General features: G+C 49.7%; 1 protein-coding gene and 4 non-coding genes across 5 annotated transcripts; 3 read left to right on the forward strand and 2 right to left on the reverse strand.

The window, feature by feature from the left end:
- The first annotated feature begins 5805 nt into the window (after positions 1–5805).
- Positions 5806–5969, forward strand: LOC118075546 (U1 spliceosomal RNA). Its single transcript, XR_004691400.1, has one exon. It is a non-coding gene; the product is annotated as a U1 spliceosomal RNA (small nuclear RNA).
- Positions 5970–7205: 1236 nt separating this feature from the next.
- On the forward strand, positions 7206–7369 carry LOC118075557 (U1 spliceosomal RNA). Its single transcript, XR_004691404.1, has one exon. It is a non-coding gene; the product is annotated as a U1 spliceosomal RNA (small nuclear RNA).
- A 2489-nt stretch (positions 7370–9858) lies between these two features.
- On the forward strand, positions 9859–10022 carry LOC118075563 (U1 spliceosomal RNA). Its single transcript, XR_004691406.2, has one exon. It is a non-coding gene; the product is annotated as a U1 spliceosomal RNA (small nuclear RNA).
- Positions 10023–12548: 2526 nt separating this feature from the next.
- Positions 12549–14929, reverse strand: LOC118082079 (phosducin-like protein). Its single transcript, XM_060272816.1, has one exon. The coding sequence runs from the start codon at positions 13666–13668 to the stop codon at positions 12835–12837; it is 834 nt and encodes a 277-aa protein (XP_060128799.1). The 5' UTR covers positions 13669–14929; the 3' UTR covers positions 12549–12834.
- Positions 14930–14979: 50 nt separating this feature from the next.
- On the reverse strand, positions 14980–15143 carry LOC118075561 (U1 spliceosomal RNA). Its single transcript, XR_004691405.1, has one exon. It is a non-coding gene; the product is annotated as a U1 spliceosomal RNA (small nuclear RNA).
- Positions 15144–17122: the final 1979 nt, after the last annotated feature.

Here is a 17122-nt window from a genome sequence, read left to right on the forward strand (position 1 = left end):
GCTGCAATTTGGCGTTAGCGTGGCACCAGGCATATTCCAGAATCTAATGGACTCTCTCCTTAAAGGGATTCCTGGTGTCACCCCCTTCTTCGATGATGTACTGATCGCCGGGCCCACACCAGAGGAATTTGAGGACCGCCTCCGCTCCGTCCTGCACCGTTTCCAGACGGCGGGCCTCAAGGTGAAGCGGGAAAAGTGTTTACTGGGAGTGCCGCAGGTGGACTTTCTGGGATTTAAGGTGGACGCAGAAGGGGTCCATCCAACCGGTGACAAGGTACGGGCCATTTGTGAGGCCCCAGCGCCCAAGAGCAAGCCCGAACTTCAGTCATTCTTGGGACTATTGAACTTTTACCATGCCTTCCTTCCCCATAAGGCAGCGGTAGCGGAGCCCCTACACAGACTCCTAGATAAAAGGGCCCCTTGGGTGTGGGGCCAGCGACAAAGGGCCGCATTCCAGGCAGTCAAGGACTTGCTCGTCTCAAACTCGGTCTTGGCACACTTCGACGAGAGGCTGCCAGTGGTGCTGGCATGCGACGCCTCTCCCTATGGCATCGGCGCTGTCCTGGGACACCAACTCCCGGATGGAAGAGAGGTGCCGGTGGCATACTTCTCCCAGACGCTTGCTGCAGCCGAACGAAACTACTCACAGATTGACAAGGAGGGTCTGGCAATCGTGAAGGGCGTAAAAAAATTCCATGATTTCTTGTACGGGCGGCCCTTTACCATAGTGACTGACCACAAGCCGTTGCTTGGCCTGTTTGCCCCTGAGAAGCAGACCCCCCAAGTGTTGTCTCCACGTGTCCTCAGGTGGTCAATTTTCCTTGCCGGCTACCAGTATGCACTAATCCACCGCCCTGGGAAGGCGATGGGCCACGCAGACGCCCTCAGCAGGCTACCACTACCAGAAACAGGCCCCGACCCAGCGCCTGCGCAAGAGGTTATGACCCTGGAGCTGCTTCCCGACCGACCCATTCAGGCACAAGAAGTTGCGCACCATTCCACAAAAGATAGGGTCATCTCCCGGGTCCTGGACTGGGTGTGGCGAGGATGGCCCAGCAGCAGCCCCGGGCCAGAATTCGCTGGCTACACAAACCGCAAACATGAACTGTCGGCCCACAAGGGGTGCCTGTTATGGGGAAGCAGGGTTGTTGTTCCCCAGCCCCTCCGCAAAAGGGTCCTCACAGCCCTACACGAGACACACCCAGGGGTAGTGAGGATGAAGGCCCTTGCCAGGAGTTATGTGTGGTGGCCGGGGATTGACAGAGAGATAGAGGCCTGGGTCCAACACTGCCAGACCTGCCAAGAATCCCGCCCGGATCCCCCAAGGGCCCCAGTCCAGCCCTGGGAGTCCGCCCGACATCCATGGTCACGCTTGCACGTGGACTTCGCTGGCCCCTTCCAGGGAAAAACATTCTTCATAGTGGTGGATTCCTACACCAAATGGCTGGAGGTCGCACTGGTACCATCCACTTCTACGGCGGCAGCCATCCGGGTACTACGTAAGCTGTTTGCGACCCACGGGCTCCCTGACACCCTTGTCTCGGACAATGGAACCGCATTCACGTCAGAGGAGTTCCAGACCTTCACAGCGCAGAACGCCATCCGCCACATCCGCTCAGCACCATTCCACCCTGCCACCAATGGCCAAGCGGAGCGCATGGTGCGGACCACCAAGGACAGCCTCCGCCGCATGACACAAGGGGACTGGGAATACCGCCTTGCTGCATTTCTTCTAGCACAGCACAGCACCCCAAGCACAACGACGGGCCGGAGCCCAGCTGAATTACTAATGGGCCGGCGCCTTGCAACTAGACTGGACCGACTTCACCCCGACAGAGCTCAGGATGAGGTAGTGGTGGGGAAGGGCAGGAACCCCCGGACATTTGTGGCCCAGGACCCAGTGTATGCAAAGAATTTTGGGGCAGGCCCAGCATGGGTACCCGCCACAGTCACCAAGGTGACCGGTCCCGTGTCGTACGAGGTACTAACGGAAGGGGGGCAATGTTGGCGCCGCCACTGCGACCAGATACGGCGACGATTCCCAGGAGGAACCCGGGAGGAGAGCGGGACAGAGGGGTCCCAAGGGGACAGCAGGGCAGTGAGGCCTGTAGAGCGAGAGGGGTGGGCAGAGGAAGCAGAAGCAGTAGGCACAGAGGGGCGCCCCGAGGCTGGAAGGACACCGGAACCAGAGCTACAACCTAGTGGTTCAGTGGCGCCAGACCAGACAGCCCCGGCACAGCCAGCAGCCTCGGAACACGAGCCAGAACCAGAACCCCTGACCAAGGAACACCCCAGGCCACAACGCACACGGAGGCGGCCAGCAGACCTTGGGGACTACGAATGCAACTTCCCGGGCAGGACTGGAACTTAGAGGGGAGGGGTGTTATGTACTGAGCTGAATCCTAGAACAATAGGATTCAGAATCAGCGGGAGCTACCCAATCCAACTCCAGGTGGAAGTGAATCCGCAACCTGATTGGCCTGCTGGAGCAGCCAATCAGGCGGCTGGCAGAAGTGAATCTGCTACCTGATTGGCCTGTAGGAGCAGCCAATCAGGCTGCAGGCAAAAGTCAATCCACAATATAATTGGCCCACAGGTGTAGCCCTGAAGTAGCCAATCACGCAAGGCCCATTGTGTAAATAATGTATATAAGCAGATGGTTTTGGGAAAAGAGCCATTCGTCTTCTCTTCTCCTCCTTGATGACTATGAGCTGAATAAAGAGCATGAAATTCACTCTTGACTCCGAGTATATTTCATGCAGCTAAAATATGATGTTCATTTTTCACATGGTCAGTCCTTACCCTGCCCACCCCCCTCATCTTCTTAAGAGGGTCTCTTCTCCAGTGTTCGGAGAGTAGCTGAAGTGGGGAGGCAGAAAAAAGTCCTTCCACTCTGCAATTTTGAATCTGAGCGCAGTACTGCGCCCAAGGCTCAGAAACTGCTCACGCTAATGAAATTCCCTATTGCAAAATGCGCCTAGAACAATGGGAGTTTTGAACACTGCCTGGGGGTGTTAAAAAGGTGAGAGGCAGCCTCACTTGGGAGGATTCCTTTATTTCTTGCATTTGCAGTCTATCCCGCCTTTTCCTCTTAAGGAGCTCAAGGTGGTATACATGGTTCTGCCCCCTCCTCATTAATCCCCACAGTGACCCTGTGAGGTAGGTTAGGCTGAGAAGCAATGAATGGCCCAATGTCATCCAATGAGCTTCATGGCCAAGTGGGGATTTGAACCCTGGTGTCCCAGTCCTAGACCCACACTAGGCCAGAGGTTTTCAACCTTTTGGGGTACATGGCTCCCTTGACCAACTACATTCTTTCTGCAGCACCCCTGTGGGGCTCAGGAGCTCAGTTATGTCACCCCTTGCCTGCAGAGCTGGCAGCCTCTCACCCGTTTTTAAACATCCTTGTGGAGTGTTCCCTCAGCCTCCTCTCCTTAGGAGTCCCCCGGGCAGCTGCTGCTGCCGCCCGTGGTCTCTGAGCTGCCCCCGCTGCCCCAAAGAGAGGTTCCTCCTCACGTTGCCCCACTGGGTCCTGGGACTTGTCTGTCCATTCCCAACAGCAAGGGCTGGCGGAGTAGCTGGCTGGGCTCCCTGACCCACTTGCTTGCTTACTTTGAGGCCGCCTCAGCTCTGACAAACCAGCACCCCCTGACCAGCCCCAGAGGCACCATTTGCTTGCAGAGCTTGTAGCACGGGCTGCTGCAACAAACAGCTGTGCAAGCCTTTTAGAGACAGAGATGTGAGATGGCATCAGAGGAGGGAGGGAAGGAAAGAGGGACATAAGCCAGTGTTGCCTGTGGCACCCCTGGCCATCATTCAAGGCATCCCAGGGTGCCATGGCACCGTCTGAAAACCACTGCACTAGGCTGACTCACGTAGGGTTGCCACCTTTGTTCTGGCTAAATACAGGGCGGTGGGTGGGCGTTTTATTTATTTTTATCTGGTGCTGAAGTGACTTCAAAGCAATCCATTACAATCTATTGCAGCCTTACAGGATGTCCCTTCTGGAAATTTTCACACAAAAGCACACACACATACACATGGTATTGTAAATCTGTCTGTTCTTTGCTACCCAGAGCTCAAATACCTGACCTTTCACTACTCTTTCAAACACATGCATTTGGAGAGGTTCCCTAACTTGGCAGAGAAAGAGAAGACCAGAAATACAGGACAAACTGTATCAATAGCAGGATGTAGCATTTTACATTGAAATATGGGACGATTCTATGATATACAGGACAGATGGCAACCCTACTCATGCATTATAGTGGTGTATAAGCTGCGGTTTGAAAATCTCATTTCAGTTTCTAAAGGGTTCCACTTTCTTCAGCACCTTTGATGAAACCAATATATATGAAGATACACAAACAGTAAATAACAAACAAACACCCTTCTATTGGACCTAATTTATTTAGCCTCCTGGAAGCATATTCTCAAGGTACCTGCATCGCAGTCTCTACTGTGTTTACACAACCTCAACCAAATTGCACTTTTGTAAAGTTTAGAAAATAGATGAAAAATGAAGCAAGGTGTAGAAAAACATGCCATGAATCATTAAAAGAACACTCTGTACTATTCCAGTATACACATGAGATGCTTGGGAATAGGGTGGGGGAAGTGCTGTTGTGCTCATGTCTCTCTTGTGGGCTTCTCCAAATAGTTGTCTGGTTGGCTCCCAATATAAAAGAGTGTTGGACAGGTGGTCCTTTAGCCTGATGCAGCAAGCCTTTTCTTATGTTCTAATGACAAACTGTTTTCTACAAGGTTCTGTGTAGATAGAAGATCGTTTTGTACTGTGCTTTTTAGGAGACAATAGCTTTACCGTAGCGCCATCTTATGGTGTATTTTTTGAAAGTTCAAGAAATATCAGTTGAGTACCGTAGTACTGTATTGTTCATACGGTATAATAGCTTATGTATTTTGGTTGCTAGTTTTCTTTGGGTTTTTTTTGCATTTTGCATTAATTCAGATTATTGATTCTTAGGGGGTTCTCACTATTTTCGGCTACAGGTAACTTTTTAATACTAAGGTAATCGGTTAGGTTCGGACGGATCGTTTTTGCGTCCACTATATGGTTCTTTTGGGTCTCCTTGTGAAAATACTGTCGTACTAAATGCCTTCCCTGTTGTACTCTGTTAACTAAACTTGTGTTAAATATGTTCGTCCTCCTGAGCGGAACCCAGTAGCTTGGGTGGGGGGCGAGGGCAGGTGGAAGGAGCAAGGATAAACAGGCAGGAAAAAATTAGGCTGAAATGTGACTAGATGTGACTAGTAAAGATTTCCCCAAGTTAAGATATTTTTTAAAAATCCATCCTTGCCTCTTTGGCTATGGTGCCAATGAGTGTCTGGTCATCTCCTCTCCCCTGACAATTCCATGTGCAGATCAACCAAAGGATACGGAGAACGGTATCGTAGAGAGGGTGGTGTGGGGAAGCAGAACTCCGTCGGACTCGGCAGCGAAAACAAAGACGGCCACTCGAACCCAGAGATAGAGAGAGAGTTACACGCCCCCTCGCTTTCTTAGTTGACACCGCGGCTTGACAGGGAAGAGCGCGAGGAGGCGGAGCCAGAGCGCCCTCGCATGCAAATGAGGCCTCGCCGCGGCGCATTGTGGGTAAGCACGAAACGGGCTTCGCGGGCCTTCGGAGAGGTCGGGATTCTGTCAGGCTGGGCCAGTGGATGGTGCACGACTGCGGGCGAGAGAAGAGAAGCGGGGACGGGGCCCTCGGGCGGCGCTGTCAGTGCTCGCTGTGCATTAAAGGGGTGCGGGAGGACGGCGGCCCGGGTCCGGGCGGAAGAGAAAGCATACTTACCTGGCAGGGGAGACACCTTGATCATGAAGGAGGTTTTCCCAGGGTGAGGCTCATCCATTGCACTGCGGGTGTGCTGACCCCTGCGATTTCCCCAAATGCGGGAAACTCGACTGCATAATTTGTGGTAGTGGGGGACTGCGTTCGCGCTTTCCCCTCACAAGTCATGTGCAAAAAACAGAATTAATGCAGATAAATCATTACTTGTTAGACCAGCCTTAATTTTATGTAGTTTTCCATCTTGAGCTTTGTTGCAATTCTTATTGAAAGCAAACAGCCCAGAAAACAGGTCGCATTTGGGTCAGTGAAGGTGCGTGCCGATGAGTGCTAGTTGCTAGGAATCACGAGCGCCGAAGGGCTCCTGTGCTCACGACTTGCTTGCTTGTGAGATTCACGTCTTTCGGCTTGGTCCCCGTGAGAACAGTGTTGCACCAAGTACGTGTTGGGTCTCATCCGCGTTTTCTTAAAACATAAGAAAACTAACATGAACAGATTGCATTTCCACAAGAAACTCTGCGAAGTTGCCCTGACTTTATTAGGTTTCCCGGAGACAATGGCTTTGCAGTAGCGCCATCCTACGGCGTTCATGGAAACAACAAGATTTCAGTGGAAATCCTGTATAAAGTATTGTTCAGGTAATAACTGAAGGGGGTTCCTTTTGCATTTTGCTTTAATTTCCACTCTAGTTATTCTCATGGCGTTCTCATTGCCCACCGTACCCCAGGTTTCTTTTTAATGCCAAGGTATTCGGTCAGGTTCGTGAGGATCGTTTTCGTGGCAACCTTCTGCCTCCGTTTTGCTTATTAGCGTTTCCTTGGGAAAGTGGCCTACTATATAAGTTAGGTTAACAAAGCTTGTCCCGAACTGGACTCGTAGCTGAAGAGTGGGGAATGAGAGCACAGCAATAGAGGCGGACCAATTGAGCAGACGCCTTAGGAATCGCTGAAATCTATTTCTTCAACGTCTGGGGGTGGATAACCAGCCCCGGCCTGTCTCTTAGGCTGTGGAACCAAAGCGTATCTGGTCCTTGCCCTTATAATAATGGCAGGCAAGGCGCCGAGGGCTCGACAGTACTAGTCTACAACTGAGGCGGCCGCTGGAACAGAGGCCTTTAGCCAGAGCGCGGCTGGCAGGGAAGAGCGCAAGGAGGCGGAGCCTGATCTACACTCGCATGCAGATAAGGCTCCGCCGCGGAACATTATGGGGGAGCACGAAACGGGCTTCGCGGGCCTTCCGAGAGGTCGGGATTCTGTCAGGCTAGGCTGGTGGATGATGCCCGACTGCGAGCGAGCGAAGGGAAGTAGGGACGGGGCCCTCGGGCGGGGCTTGGTCTGCTCGCTGTGCATTAAAGGGGTGCGGGAGGACGGCGGCCCGGGTCCGGTCGGAGCAGAAAGCATACTTACCTGGCAGGGGAGACACCTTGATCATGAAGGAGGTTTTCCCAGGGTGAGGCTCATCCATTGCACTGCGGGTGTGCTGACCCCTGCGATTTCCCCAAATGCGGGAAACTCGACTGCATAATTTGTGGTAGTGGGGGACTGCGTTCGCGCTTTCCCCTGACAATTCATGTGCAAAAAACAGAAATTAAAGCTTGGGAAGTTATGTGTCTTTTTACACTTTTTGCTCTATGTGACTGATGCCAGTGTATTTGCAGGGCTCGTACCGGTAGCTTCGTTGTGTACATTTTCTTATGCTGTTTGGATTGTTTCTCAAACTGAAAGACACAGCCCTATATCATCCAAAAGTTTCTTAGCTCTCTGTGCAATCCAATATAGAATATACAAAACACAAGATATACAAGAAGGTAGCACTCGACTGCATAATTTGTGATACTGGGGATTGTGTTCATGCTTTCCACTATCGTGTTAAAAACAAACAAAACAGAAGGATGCACTGTCTGGAACTGAGGAGCTTCTGCCTGATTTCTCCACTCCTTAGGAGCCTGCTGTGAAAAAGGGGGTGAAGGAGGAATCAGTCTCTGTGGGGGTGCCAGAAAAACGGGTGCAGCAGGAGGAATTGCAGGCATGTGATAATACACAGGAAAAACTCAGGGTATGTGCGCACACTGCAGAAGAGCAGCAGGTTCCTGCTGATTTTCTTACTCCACTACAAAGTGCTGCAGACAAGAGCACACTGGGGGTCACACAGCAATACCTAGCAGGTTAAAAGAGTGGAGCAAGCCCTTGTAAATGCTGTTTCTCTAAATCAGGAGCCTTTTTGGCTCCACACAACAGATCCTTATCAGGATCTGCCTTCTGGCACCCTATGTGACATGGGAGCACCACAGCCTACCTGCCTCACTTAGCCTGACAGTTAGTTCCTTGCACCTCCTTGCACCTGCTTGAATCCTAACAATGCCTCATGGCAAACTACTTTTGAAAGCATCATTTTCAAACTGGGGGGCACTAGGCTAGCAAACAGGGACCCAGGTGGCGCTGTGGTTAAACCACTGAGCCTGGGACTTGCTGATCAGAAGGTCGGCGGTTCGAATCCCTGTGACGGGGTGAGCTCCCGTTGCTTGGTCCCAGCTCCTGCCAACCTAGCAGTTCGAAAGCACGTCAAAATGCAAGTAGATAAATAGGAACCGCTACAGCGGGAAGGTAAACGGCGTTTCCATGTGCTGCTCTGGTTTGCCAGAAGCGGCTTTGTCATGCTGGCCACATGACCTGGAAGCTATACGCCGGCTCCCTCGGCCAATAATGCGAGATGAGCGCGCAGCCCCAGAGTCGGTCACGACTGGACCTAATGGTCAGGGGTCCCTTTACCTTTACCTTTAGGCTAGCAAAAGCCCTTTGCCCTGGAATATGTAGTGGCTTCGCGCTTTCCCCTGACAATTAATGTGCAAAAAACAGAATTAATGTATCCAAGTCATAACTTGTTAGACCAGCCTTAATTTTATATAGTTTTCCACCATGAGCTTTGATGCAATTTTTATTGAAAGCAAATAGCTCAGAAAACTGTTCGCACTTTGGTCAGTGAAGGTGCGTGCCAATGAGTGCTAGTTGCTAGGAATCACGAGCGCGGAAGGGCTCTTGTGCTCACGGCCTGCTTGTCGAGATTCACAAGAGGGACGTCTGTTCGCGAGCATTGCACCAAGTACGTGTTGGGTCTCATCCGCGTTTTCTCTAACATGAACACATTGCATTTCCACAAGAAACTCTGCAAAGTTGCCCTGACTTTATTAGGTTGGCCGGAGAGAATGGCTTTGCAGTAGCGCCATCGTACGGCGTTCATGGAAAGCACAAGATTTCAGTGGAAATCCTGTATATTTTGAATATTGTTCAGGTAATAGCTGAAGGGGGTTTCTTTTGCATCTTGCTTTAATTTCCACTCTACGGTAGTTATTCTCATGGCATTTTCATTGCCCACCGCACCCCAGGTTTCTTTTTAATGCCAAGGGCCCAAGGCATTCGGTCAGGTTCGTGAGGATCGTTTTCGCGGCAACTCTTCCGCTACTGTACAAGTTAGGTTAACAAAGTTTGTCCCGAACTGGACTCCGTAGCTGAAGAGTGGGGAATGAGAGCACAGCAATAGAGGCGGACCAATTGAGCAGACGCCTTAGGAATCGCTGAAATCTATTTCTTCAACGTCGGGGGGGTGGAAAACTGCCCCGGCCTGTCTCTTGGGCTGTGGAGCCAAAGAGTGTCTGGTCCTTGCCCTTATAATAACAGGCAAGGCGCCAAGGGCTCAACAGTACAAGGACTACTGTACAACCGAGACGGCCGCTGGAAAGAGGTCTTTGGCCAGAGCGGGGCTTGGCAGGGAAGAGCTCAAGGAGGCGGAGGCGGAGGCGGAGGCGGAGGCGGAGGCGGATCCACTCCCGCATGCAGATAAGGCTTCGCCGCATAGCATTATGGGGGAGCACGAAACGGGCTTCGTGGGCCTTCGGAGAGGTCGGGATTCTGTCAGGCTGGGCCGGTGGATGATGCCCGACTGCGAGCGAGAGAAGGGAAGCAGGGACGGGGCCCTCGGGCGGGGCTTGGTCTGCTTGCTGTGCATTAAAGGGGTGTGGGACGACGACGGCCCGGGTCCGGCCTGAGCAGAAAGCATACTTACCTGGCAGGGGAGACACCTTGATCATGAAGGAGGTTTTCCCAGGGTGAGGCTCATCCATTGCACTGCGGGTGTGCTGACCCCTGCGATTTCCCCAAATGCGGGAAACTCGACTGCATAATTTGTGGTAGTGGGGGACTGCGTTCGCGCTTTCCCCTGACAACTCATGTGCAAAAAAACAGAAATTAAAGTTTGAGAAGTTATGTGTCTAAAACACTTGCTCTATGTAGCTGGTTCCTGTTTATTTGCAGGGCTCGCAGCTTCTTTCCCACTGGAACATGGATCTACTATCTAACTAGACCATTGATCATTAAAATGAAGCAATATGTCCCTGGGTTGAGGCGCTCATCTCGCATTATTGGCCGAGGGAGCCGGTGTACAGCTTCCAGGTCATGTGGTCAGAGCCGCTGTCCTTCTGATTGGCAAATAATCAATGTACTGTACTATAAAATAAGACAGTAGGCTCGCTAGTGGGGGTGCTGTGCATTTTGGCCCCTACTGGCAGGCAGGGCAGGAAAGGGCAGGGCGGGATCCCTAACATGTCGCTGCCCTACCATGGATTCCTAGCCCAGAGTTGGGTTGCCTCCTCCTGATCACTCCTCTCCACAGCCCCCCCCCCCCGTGCTCCTGCTATCGCTACCACCGCCAGGCAGGAAGGCAGGCAGACATCCCTCCTGACATCCTCTCGGTGAGGGCGCCCCACCCCGAGGTAGGGCAAACCCTCCCTGCGCTCACATGGATTGCTGCCCCTTCCCAGCGCGGAGAGGCTTTTCCTCCCAGCCCAGCCCCTCAGCAGCACACATGCGGAGGGAAGATCCCAAAACAGCCTCCATCCGATCACAGCCGTGGGAGCAAAAAGAAAAGAAAAAGATCGAAGGGGGAATCTAACTGAGGAAAGGGGCAGCTTCCCCCCCCCTCGCCTCACATCCCCTGGGATCCCCTCCCTCCTCATTCCTCTAGCTTTTCCCCAGCACACATTGCTCCCATTGTGGGCACCGCCACCCTACTCCAAAAACACACCCACACCCCTACAGTGGTACCTCGGGTCAAGTACTTAATTGGTTCTGGGGTGCCATTCGCACCCCATAAAGTACTTAATCCGAGCAGTGATAACTTGTGTGTGCAAAGATAGAGTGCTTCTGCACATGTGCACGCGACGGAACCCAGAAGTAAACACTTCTTGGTCCGTGGAGTATTTAAACTGAAAGTACTCAAACTGAGGGGGAACAGGACACCTGTTTGATTCAAGACCTCACAGAAGAACCAGTGTGGAATAATGTCCTCCCGGTGAGAGAGGGAGGGCAGGATGCACTCTGGGGCCAGAATTTAGAGGGAAAGAAAATTGAGACAGAGCTGGAAAGTGGAGATATAACTGGATGGTTTTGTGCTACAATTTTTGAAGAAATGGGGAGACAGCAGGGGAGGATTAAGGAAGAATGGTGGTCAGGATGGGATAGAGTGGGAGTGGGATGAGGGGTATTAATGAATGCAAATTTTATTTGGATTTGAATCGTCCAAAACTGGAACGATTTATGGAACTCGTTGAAACATCTGGGAGACCCTGAGTCCAGGGGAAGTGGGGGGGGTCGTATCAATTTTAAATGTTAAATGCTATAATGATATAAGAATCTCTATTGGAATTTAGGGGAAATCTTTGGTAATAAATTTTAGGCTAAAGGGAAAAATAGAAGATTGAAGGACGGGAAATAATTTTTTTGATTGAGATTAATTGATTAAATATTGGTGGAATATAGTTGATATTTTTAGAATAGAATAATTGAAAGATAATGATTAAAGGTATCAGATAGAATCAGGATATAAGATGGAAACTGCCTAAATGGAATTCTAAAATTGACCCAGTGAGAGGGGAATCGAGGAAGTCAACAATGTTAAGTAAAATGTAACAAATGATGTTTTTCTTTTTTATGTTTGTTTTGTTTTTGTTTTTACTATTATTATTTTGTTTTTTATGTGTGTGTTTTTGCTTTTGTAATGTTGTTTTTTGGAAAATGAATAAAAATTATTTGAAAAGAAAAGAAAAGAAAGAAAGTACTCAAACTGAAGCGTACTTAACCTGAGGTATGACTGTACATTTTCTTTCGCTCTTTCGTTTGTTTTTCATACTGAAAGAGACAGTCCTATCTCGTCCAAAAGTTTCTAGTGTAATATAGGGGAGGTGTATTTAAAATCGTTAACTGTGCAATCCAATATAAAGGTAAATGTAAAGGACCCCTTGACAATTAAGTCCAGTCGCGAATGACTCTGGGGTTGTGGCGCTCATCTCGCTTTACTGGCCGAGGGAACCGATGTTTGTCCACAGACAGTTTTTCCGGGTCATGTGGCCAGCATGACTAAGCCGCTTCTGGCGAAACCAGAGCAGCACACGGAAACGCTGTTTACCTTCCCACCGGGGAGGTACCTATTTATCTATTTGCTCTTTGACGTGCTTTTGAACTGCTAGGTTGGCAGGAGCTGGGACCAAACAATGGGAGCTCACCCCGTCGCAGGGATTCAAACCACTGACCTTCCGATCGGTAAGCCCAAGGCTCAGTGGTTTACACCACAGTATACAAAACAGGAGATATACAAGAAGATAGAACTCGACTGCATAATTTGTGATATTGGGGTTGTGTTCATGCTTTCCACTAACTGGTGTTTAAAAAAACAAACCAGAATTTAGATTGCTGATAGTACTTGATTTGATATTTATTAAAATACAGCAAGTTTGACATTCAATTTTTATGATGTCTGTTAAATACTTGCTTTACTGTTTCTTTTTCATTCATTTTTTCACAGAGCAGAGGGGCCACAAGCTGCTGGACAGGTTTCAGCAGGAGGCTTGAGGTGGCTCCTCCATTTGGGAATGTGGGTGGGGGGTGGCAACTGGGTATCTGCCTTCTAGGGGCTAGTAAAGGGTGGGCTTTTCTACTCGCCCATTCACAGGCGCCCCTCTGCTCCCCCTAGGCCGCCCTCAGTTGATCTCCAGGTCACTGTCCTCACTGAGGCAGGAGGAGGCGGCATTGAGGACAGAGGTGAGGAGCACCTGGTCCTTCTCAGGGAGCAGGCCACACTCCTGCAGGAAGCCCTCCAGGTCCCCGGCGAAGAAGTCCTCACCCAGTTGGTCAGTGACACGGACAAAATTGCCCACCAGTTCCCCACCCTTGTAGACCAGGAGTGCCGGCAGGGCGCTGGTGGTGAAGCGGGAGCTGGTGCCGATCAGGGAGCTCCGCACCCGGCAAAACGTGAACATGGGGTACTCCATGGCCAGGCAGACCATGCATCCGTGGAGGGAGTCGGCCCCTGGGACATCATCCTCGTAGATGTGGACCATCACTAGGGAATTCCTGGGTCCTTTGTCAATGGTGTCCAGGAAGGCCTCCCCACTGTGGATCTCGACAACCTGCTTGAAGTGCTGCCCACTGCGCAGCTGCAGCCGCATCTCCTCCATGCGCTGCTTGCGGTACTGCTGCAGGAACTCCTCGTCATCTGGGCCCTCACGCAGCGCACTGAACTCCTGCAGTGTTAGTTTGTCATTCAGCTGTTTCTGGAGCTCCTGCTGCTTCCGTTTGTCCTCCTCATTGTCCAGGTGGGACCTGCATGTCATTGAGAGCTTCTGGATGAGGCGCTTCATCTCCCGGCACTGTTCCTCCCTCTGCTCTGTCTCCAGCTGCTTGAATCTCCTCCAGTCGTTGATCACCCCTTTGGGGCCTGTGTTTACCGCACTGCCATTGCTGCTCCGCATCTTTAACGTGTCCGTCCGTTGGTTAGTGAGGTCGGAGCATCCTGTTAAGTTCACTTTCCACATTGCTAGTGCCACACAGTCTTTGAAAGATTTGAAATTGTTCTTTGTAGGCAAGGAAGGTAGAGAAAGAAATTCCCTGACAGGTCTCCTGCCACTCTTTCCTGTTTATGTAACTCTTTCTGCAGAATGTGGCTTGGAAGAGAGTTCTAGATCTATAGTATGTTGTTTCGCACAAGGAGGAATGTAAGCTAGAAAAAAACAGAGAGGCAATTTAGTGGGAGAAGAAGGCTCAAAGTATAAGTGTTGAAGTGACAGGAATACATAGGGCTCAGGATCTGTGAGGAAGGAAATGGTTAGAAAAAGGGCATCCATGGAGAATACTGATTGCTGAAATCTTGGATTGAAAAAACAAAACAAAACACTCAACATTTCCTTAAGGAACAGAGAACAATACAGTACTTCAGATCTAGACAGGCATCGAAGCCACTACATATTCCAGGGCAAAGGGCTTTTGCTAGCCAAGTGCCCCCCAGTTTGAAAATGATGCTTTCAAAATTAGTTTGCCATGAGGCATTGTTAGGATTCAAGCAGGTGCAAGGAACTGTCAGGCTAAGTGAGGCAGGTAGGCTGTGGTGCTCCCATGTCACATTGGGTGCCAGAAGGCAGATCCTGATAAGGATCTGGTGTGTGGAGCCAAAAAGGCTCCTGATTTAGAGAAACAGCATTTTCAAGGGCTTGCTCCACTCTTTTAACCTGCTAGGTATTGCTGTGTGACCCCCAGTGTGCTCTTGTCTGCAGCACTTTGTAGTGGAGTAAGAAAATCAGCAGGAACCTGCTGCTCTTCTGCAGTGTGCGCACATACCCTGAGTTTTTCCTGTGTGTTATCACATGCCTGCAATTCCTCCTGCTGCACCCGTTTTTCTGGCACCCCCACAGAGACTGATTCCTCCTTCACCCCCTTTTTCACAGCAGGCTCCTAAGGAGTGGAGAAATCAGGCAGAAGCTCCTCAGTTCCAGACAGTGCATCCTTCTGTTTTGTTTGTTTTTAACAGCAGTTAGTGGAAAGCATGAACACAATCCCCAGTATCACAAATTATGCAGTAGAGTGCTACCTTCTTGTATATCTTGTGTTTTGTATATTCTATATTGGATTGCACAGTGAACTATTTTAAATACACCTCCTCTATATTAGAAACTTTTGGATGATATAGGACTGTCTCTTTCAGTCGGAGAAACAATCCAAACAGCATAAGAAAATGTACACAAGGAAGCTACAAGCCCTGCAATACACAGACATCAGTCACGTAGAGCAAAAGGTGTAAAAAGATACATAACTTCTCAAATTTTCATTTCTGTTTTTTGTACACGAGTTGTCAGGGGAAAGCGCGAACGCAGTCCCCCACTACCACAAATTATGCAGTCGAGTTTCCCGCATTTGGGGAAATCGCAGGGGTCAGCACACCCGCAGTGCAATGGATGAGCCTCACCCTGGGAAAACCTCCTTCATGATCAAGGTGTCTCCCCTGCCAGGTAAGTATGCTTTCTGCTCAGGCCGGACCCGGGCCGCCGTCCTCCCGCACCCCTTCAAAGTACAACGAGCACTGACAGCGCCGCCCGAGGGCCCCGTCCCCGCTTCCCTTCTCTCGCCCGCAGTCGTGCATCATCCACTGGCCCTCTCTGACGGAACCCCGACCTTTCCCAGTGCCTCCCGAAACCCGTTTCGTGCTTACCCACAATGCTCCGCGGCGGAGCCTTATTTGCATGCGAGGGCGCTCTGGCTCCGCCTCCTCGAGCTCTTCCCTTCCAATCCGCGTTCCATCCAGGGGCTACTACTGCCTCAAAGTTCCAGCGGCCGCCAGCGCACCGCAAGAGGAAAAGTTGTTTTAAAGTTAGACGGTTGCTAGTTCCCTTCATCGTCCCCCCCCCCCCGCGCTGCTAAGCACTCGGGCCCTTGTTTGCCAGGGCTTGGCTCCACAACCAAAGTGGATTTTTCCTCCTTTATATTCTAACCCCGACCGAATACATTATCACAAATGTCCTTTCAAAATATATGTGGAATCCAACCCGAAAAAGTCTGTCCTTAAAAGACATTTTTTTACACCTAAACAACAGAACTTTTGAATTCAGAAACACATTTTAAACAGTCATGAGTGGTGGCTCATTATTAGAGTTGTGGTAAACTTCGATTTGTGACACATTCAGGGTTTTAAATGTACTGAGAATGTTTGCCTCTTACCTCTGGGCACTGGAATACTTCTAATAATACTTCTTCTTGGGTCTTTATATGGTTCTGAAAAAAATAAACATGTTAGACAATGGTTGTGGGCATGGGCATAGCCAAAGGGAGGCAATTGGGGCAGCTCCCTCCCCCCAGATCATGGAAAACAATACTTAATTAATTGAATCACATCAGTTCTGCCCCCCTAACAAAAGTCCTGGCCTCTCCTAATAAAGTCCTTCTCCCCCCAAAAATCCTGGGTATGCCCATGGTTGGGGGCCTGCTAAGTGAAAAAGTAAAACTTCAGAGGGAGTTAGGTTGGGTTTGTACAGTATATGGTGCTAGTCCCTTAATACTGGCACTATAGTATCAGTGGTGTCCAGATTATGACTTCTGGGTGCAAGTTCAGGACCCCACCCATCAGAATAAGTTAGAGGGCCTGAAAATTATGGAGAGCTGGCTTTCCAAATTTCCAAATATACAATATAATACAATTACCATATAAAGTGCCCCCATAACAGATTCAAATTGAGAGTCTAAATTCCAACTGCATGTGAGCATATTGTTGTTGTTTGTAATTTTGTTAAAGAATTAAAGGAGAATATCCCGGATGCCTAGATCCAGGTTTGGGGCAAGCATTCTTGGGTGAAAGAACCCCAGCAGAGATTTTAAATCACAAAACATGCAGTTAAGTAAAGCATGTAAATTTAGGCTGTTAGACTTCTAAAATACCCCATTCTAAGTTTCTTCCAAAGTTCTGCTCTTCCATTAGGCTAGAGACCACACATTTGGTAAATTAAAAATTGTTTACTTGTAAACTTTTCAAAGGTCAGTTTCATTTGCTTTCCCATACAGCAGCAATAAAAAATCAGGCAGTACGACTTAGTTTCAACAATGGTAAGAGTTTCTAAATTATTTGTATAGGAACACAAAGATGGCTTGTTAAAGCTAAGCGATCTGTGCTTCAAGTAACTAGCCCAGACATCCTTACTGGTCAAGTTCACATTATGGAAAAAGAATGAGAGAGAACAAAGAGTTTCGTAACCCTTCCTCCCAAGGTGAGAGGATGTGACCTAACTAAGCCTGGCAGGACAGCTTACTCTGTGGTCTTAACCCCTTAATGGATTAGAGTTAAGCATGTTGGTTATATGAGACTGGATTTACCCCACACACATTTGATTATAGTAACAGCCCCACTTGTAGTACACAGCCATTGAATATCTTTGAGCACCCCATGATATGGAGATGTAGTGATGGAAAAAGTTACACCAGTTAAAATTTCAGTCTCTCGGTTCAGTG

The sequence above is a fragment of the Zootoca vivipara genome, chromosome 1 (assembly GCF_963506605.1).
Source record: "Zootoca vivipara chromosome 1, rZooViv1.1, whole genome shotgun sequence".
NCBI lineage: Eukaryota > Metazoa > Chordata > Lepidosauria > Squamata > Lacertidae > Zootoca > Zootoca vivipara.

Excerpts from the sequence above, each read along its gene's own strand:
- LOC118082079 (XM_060272816.1), bottom strand. The coding sequence starts at position 13,668 with ATGTGGAAAGTGAACTTAACAGGATGCTCCGACCTCACTAACCAACGG.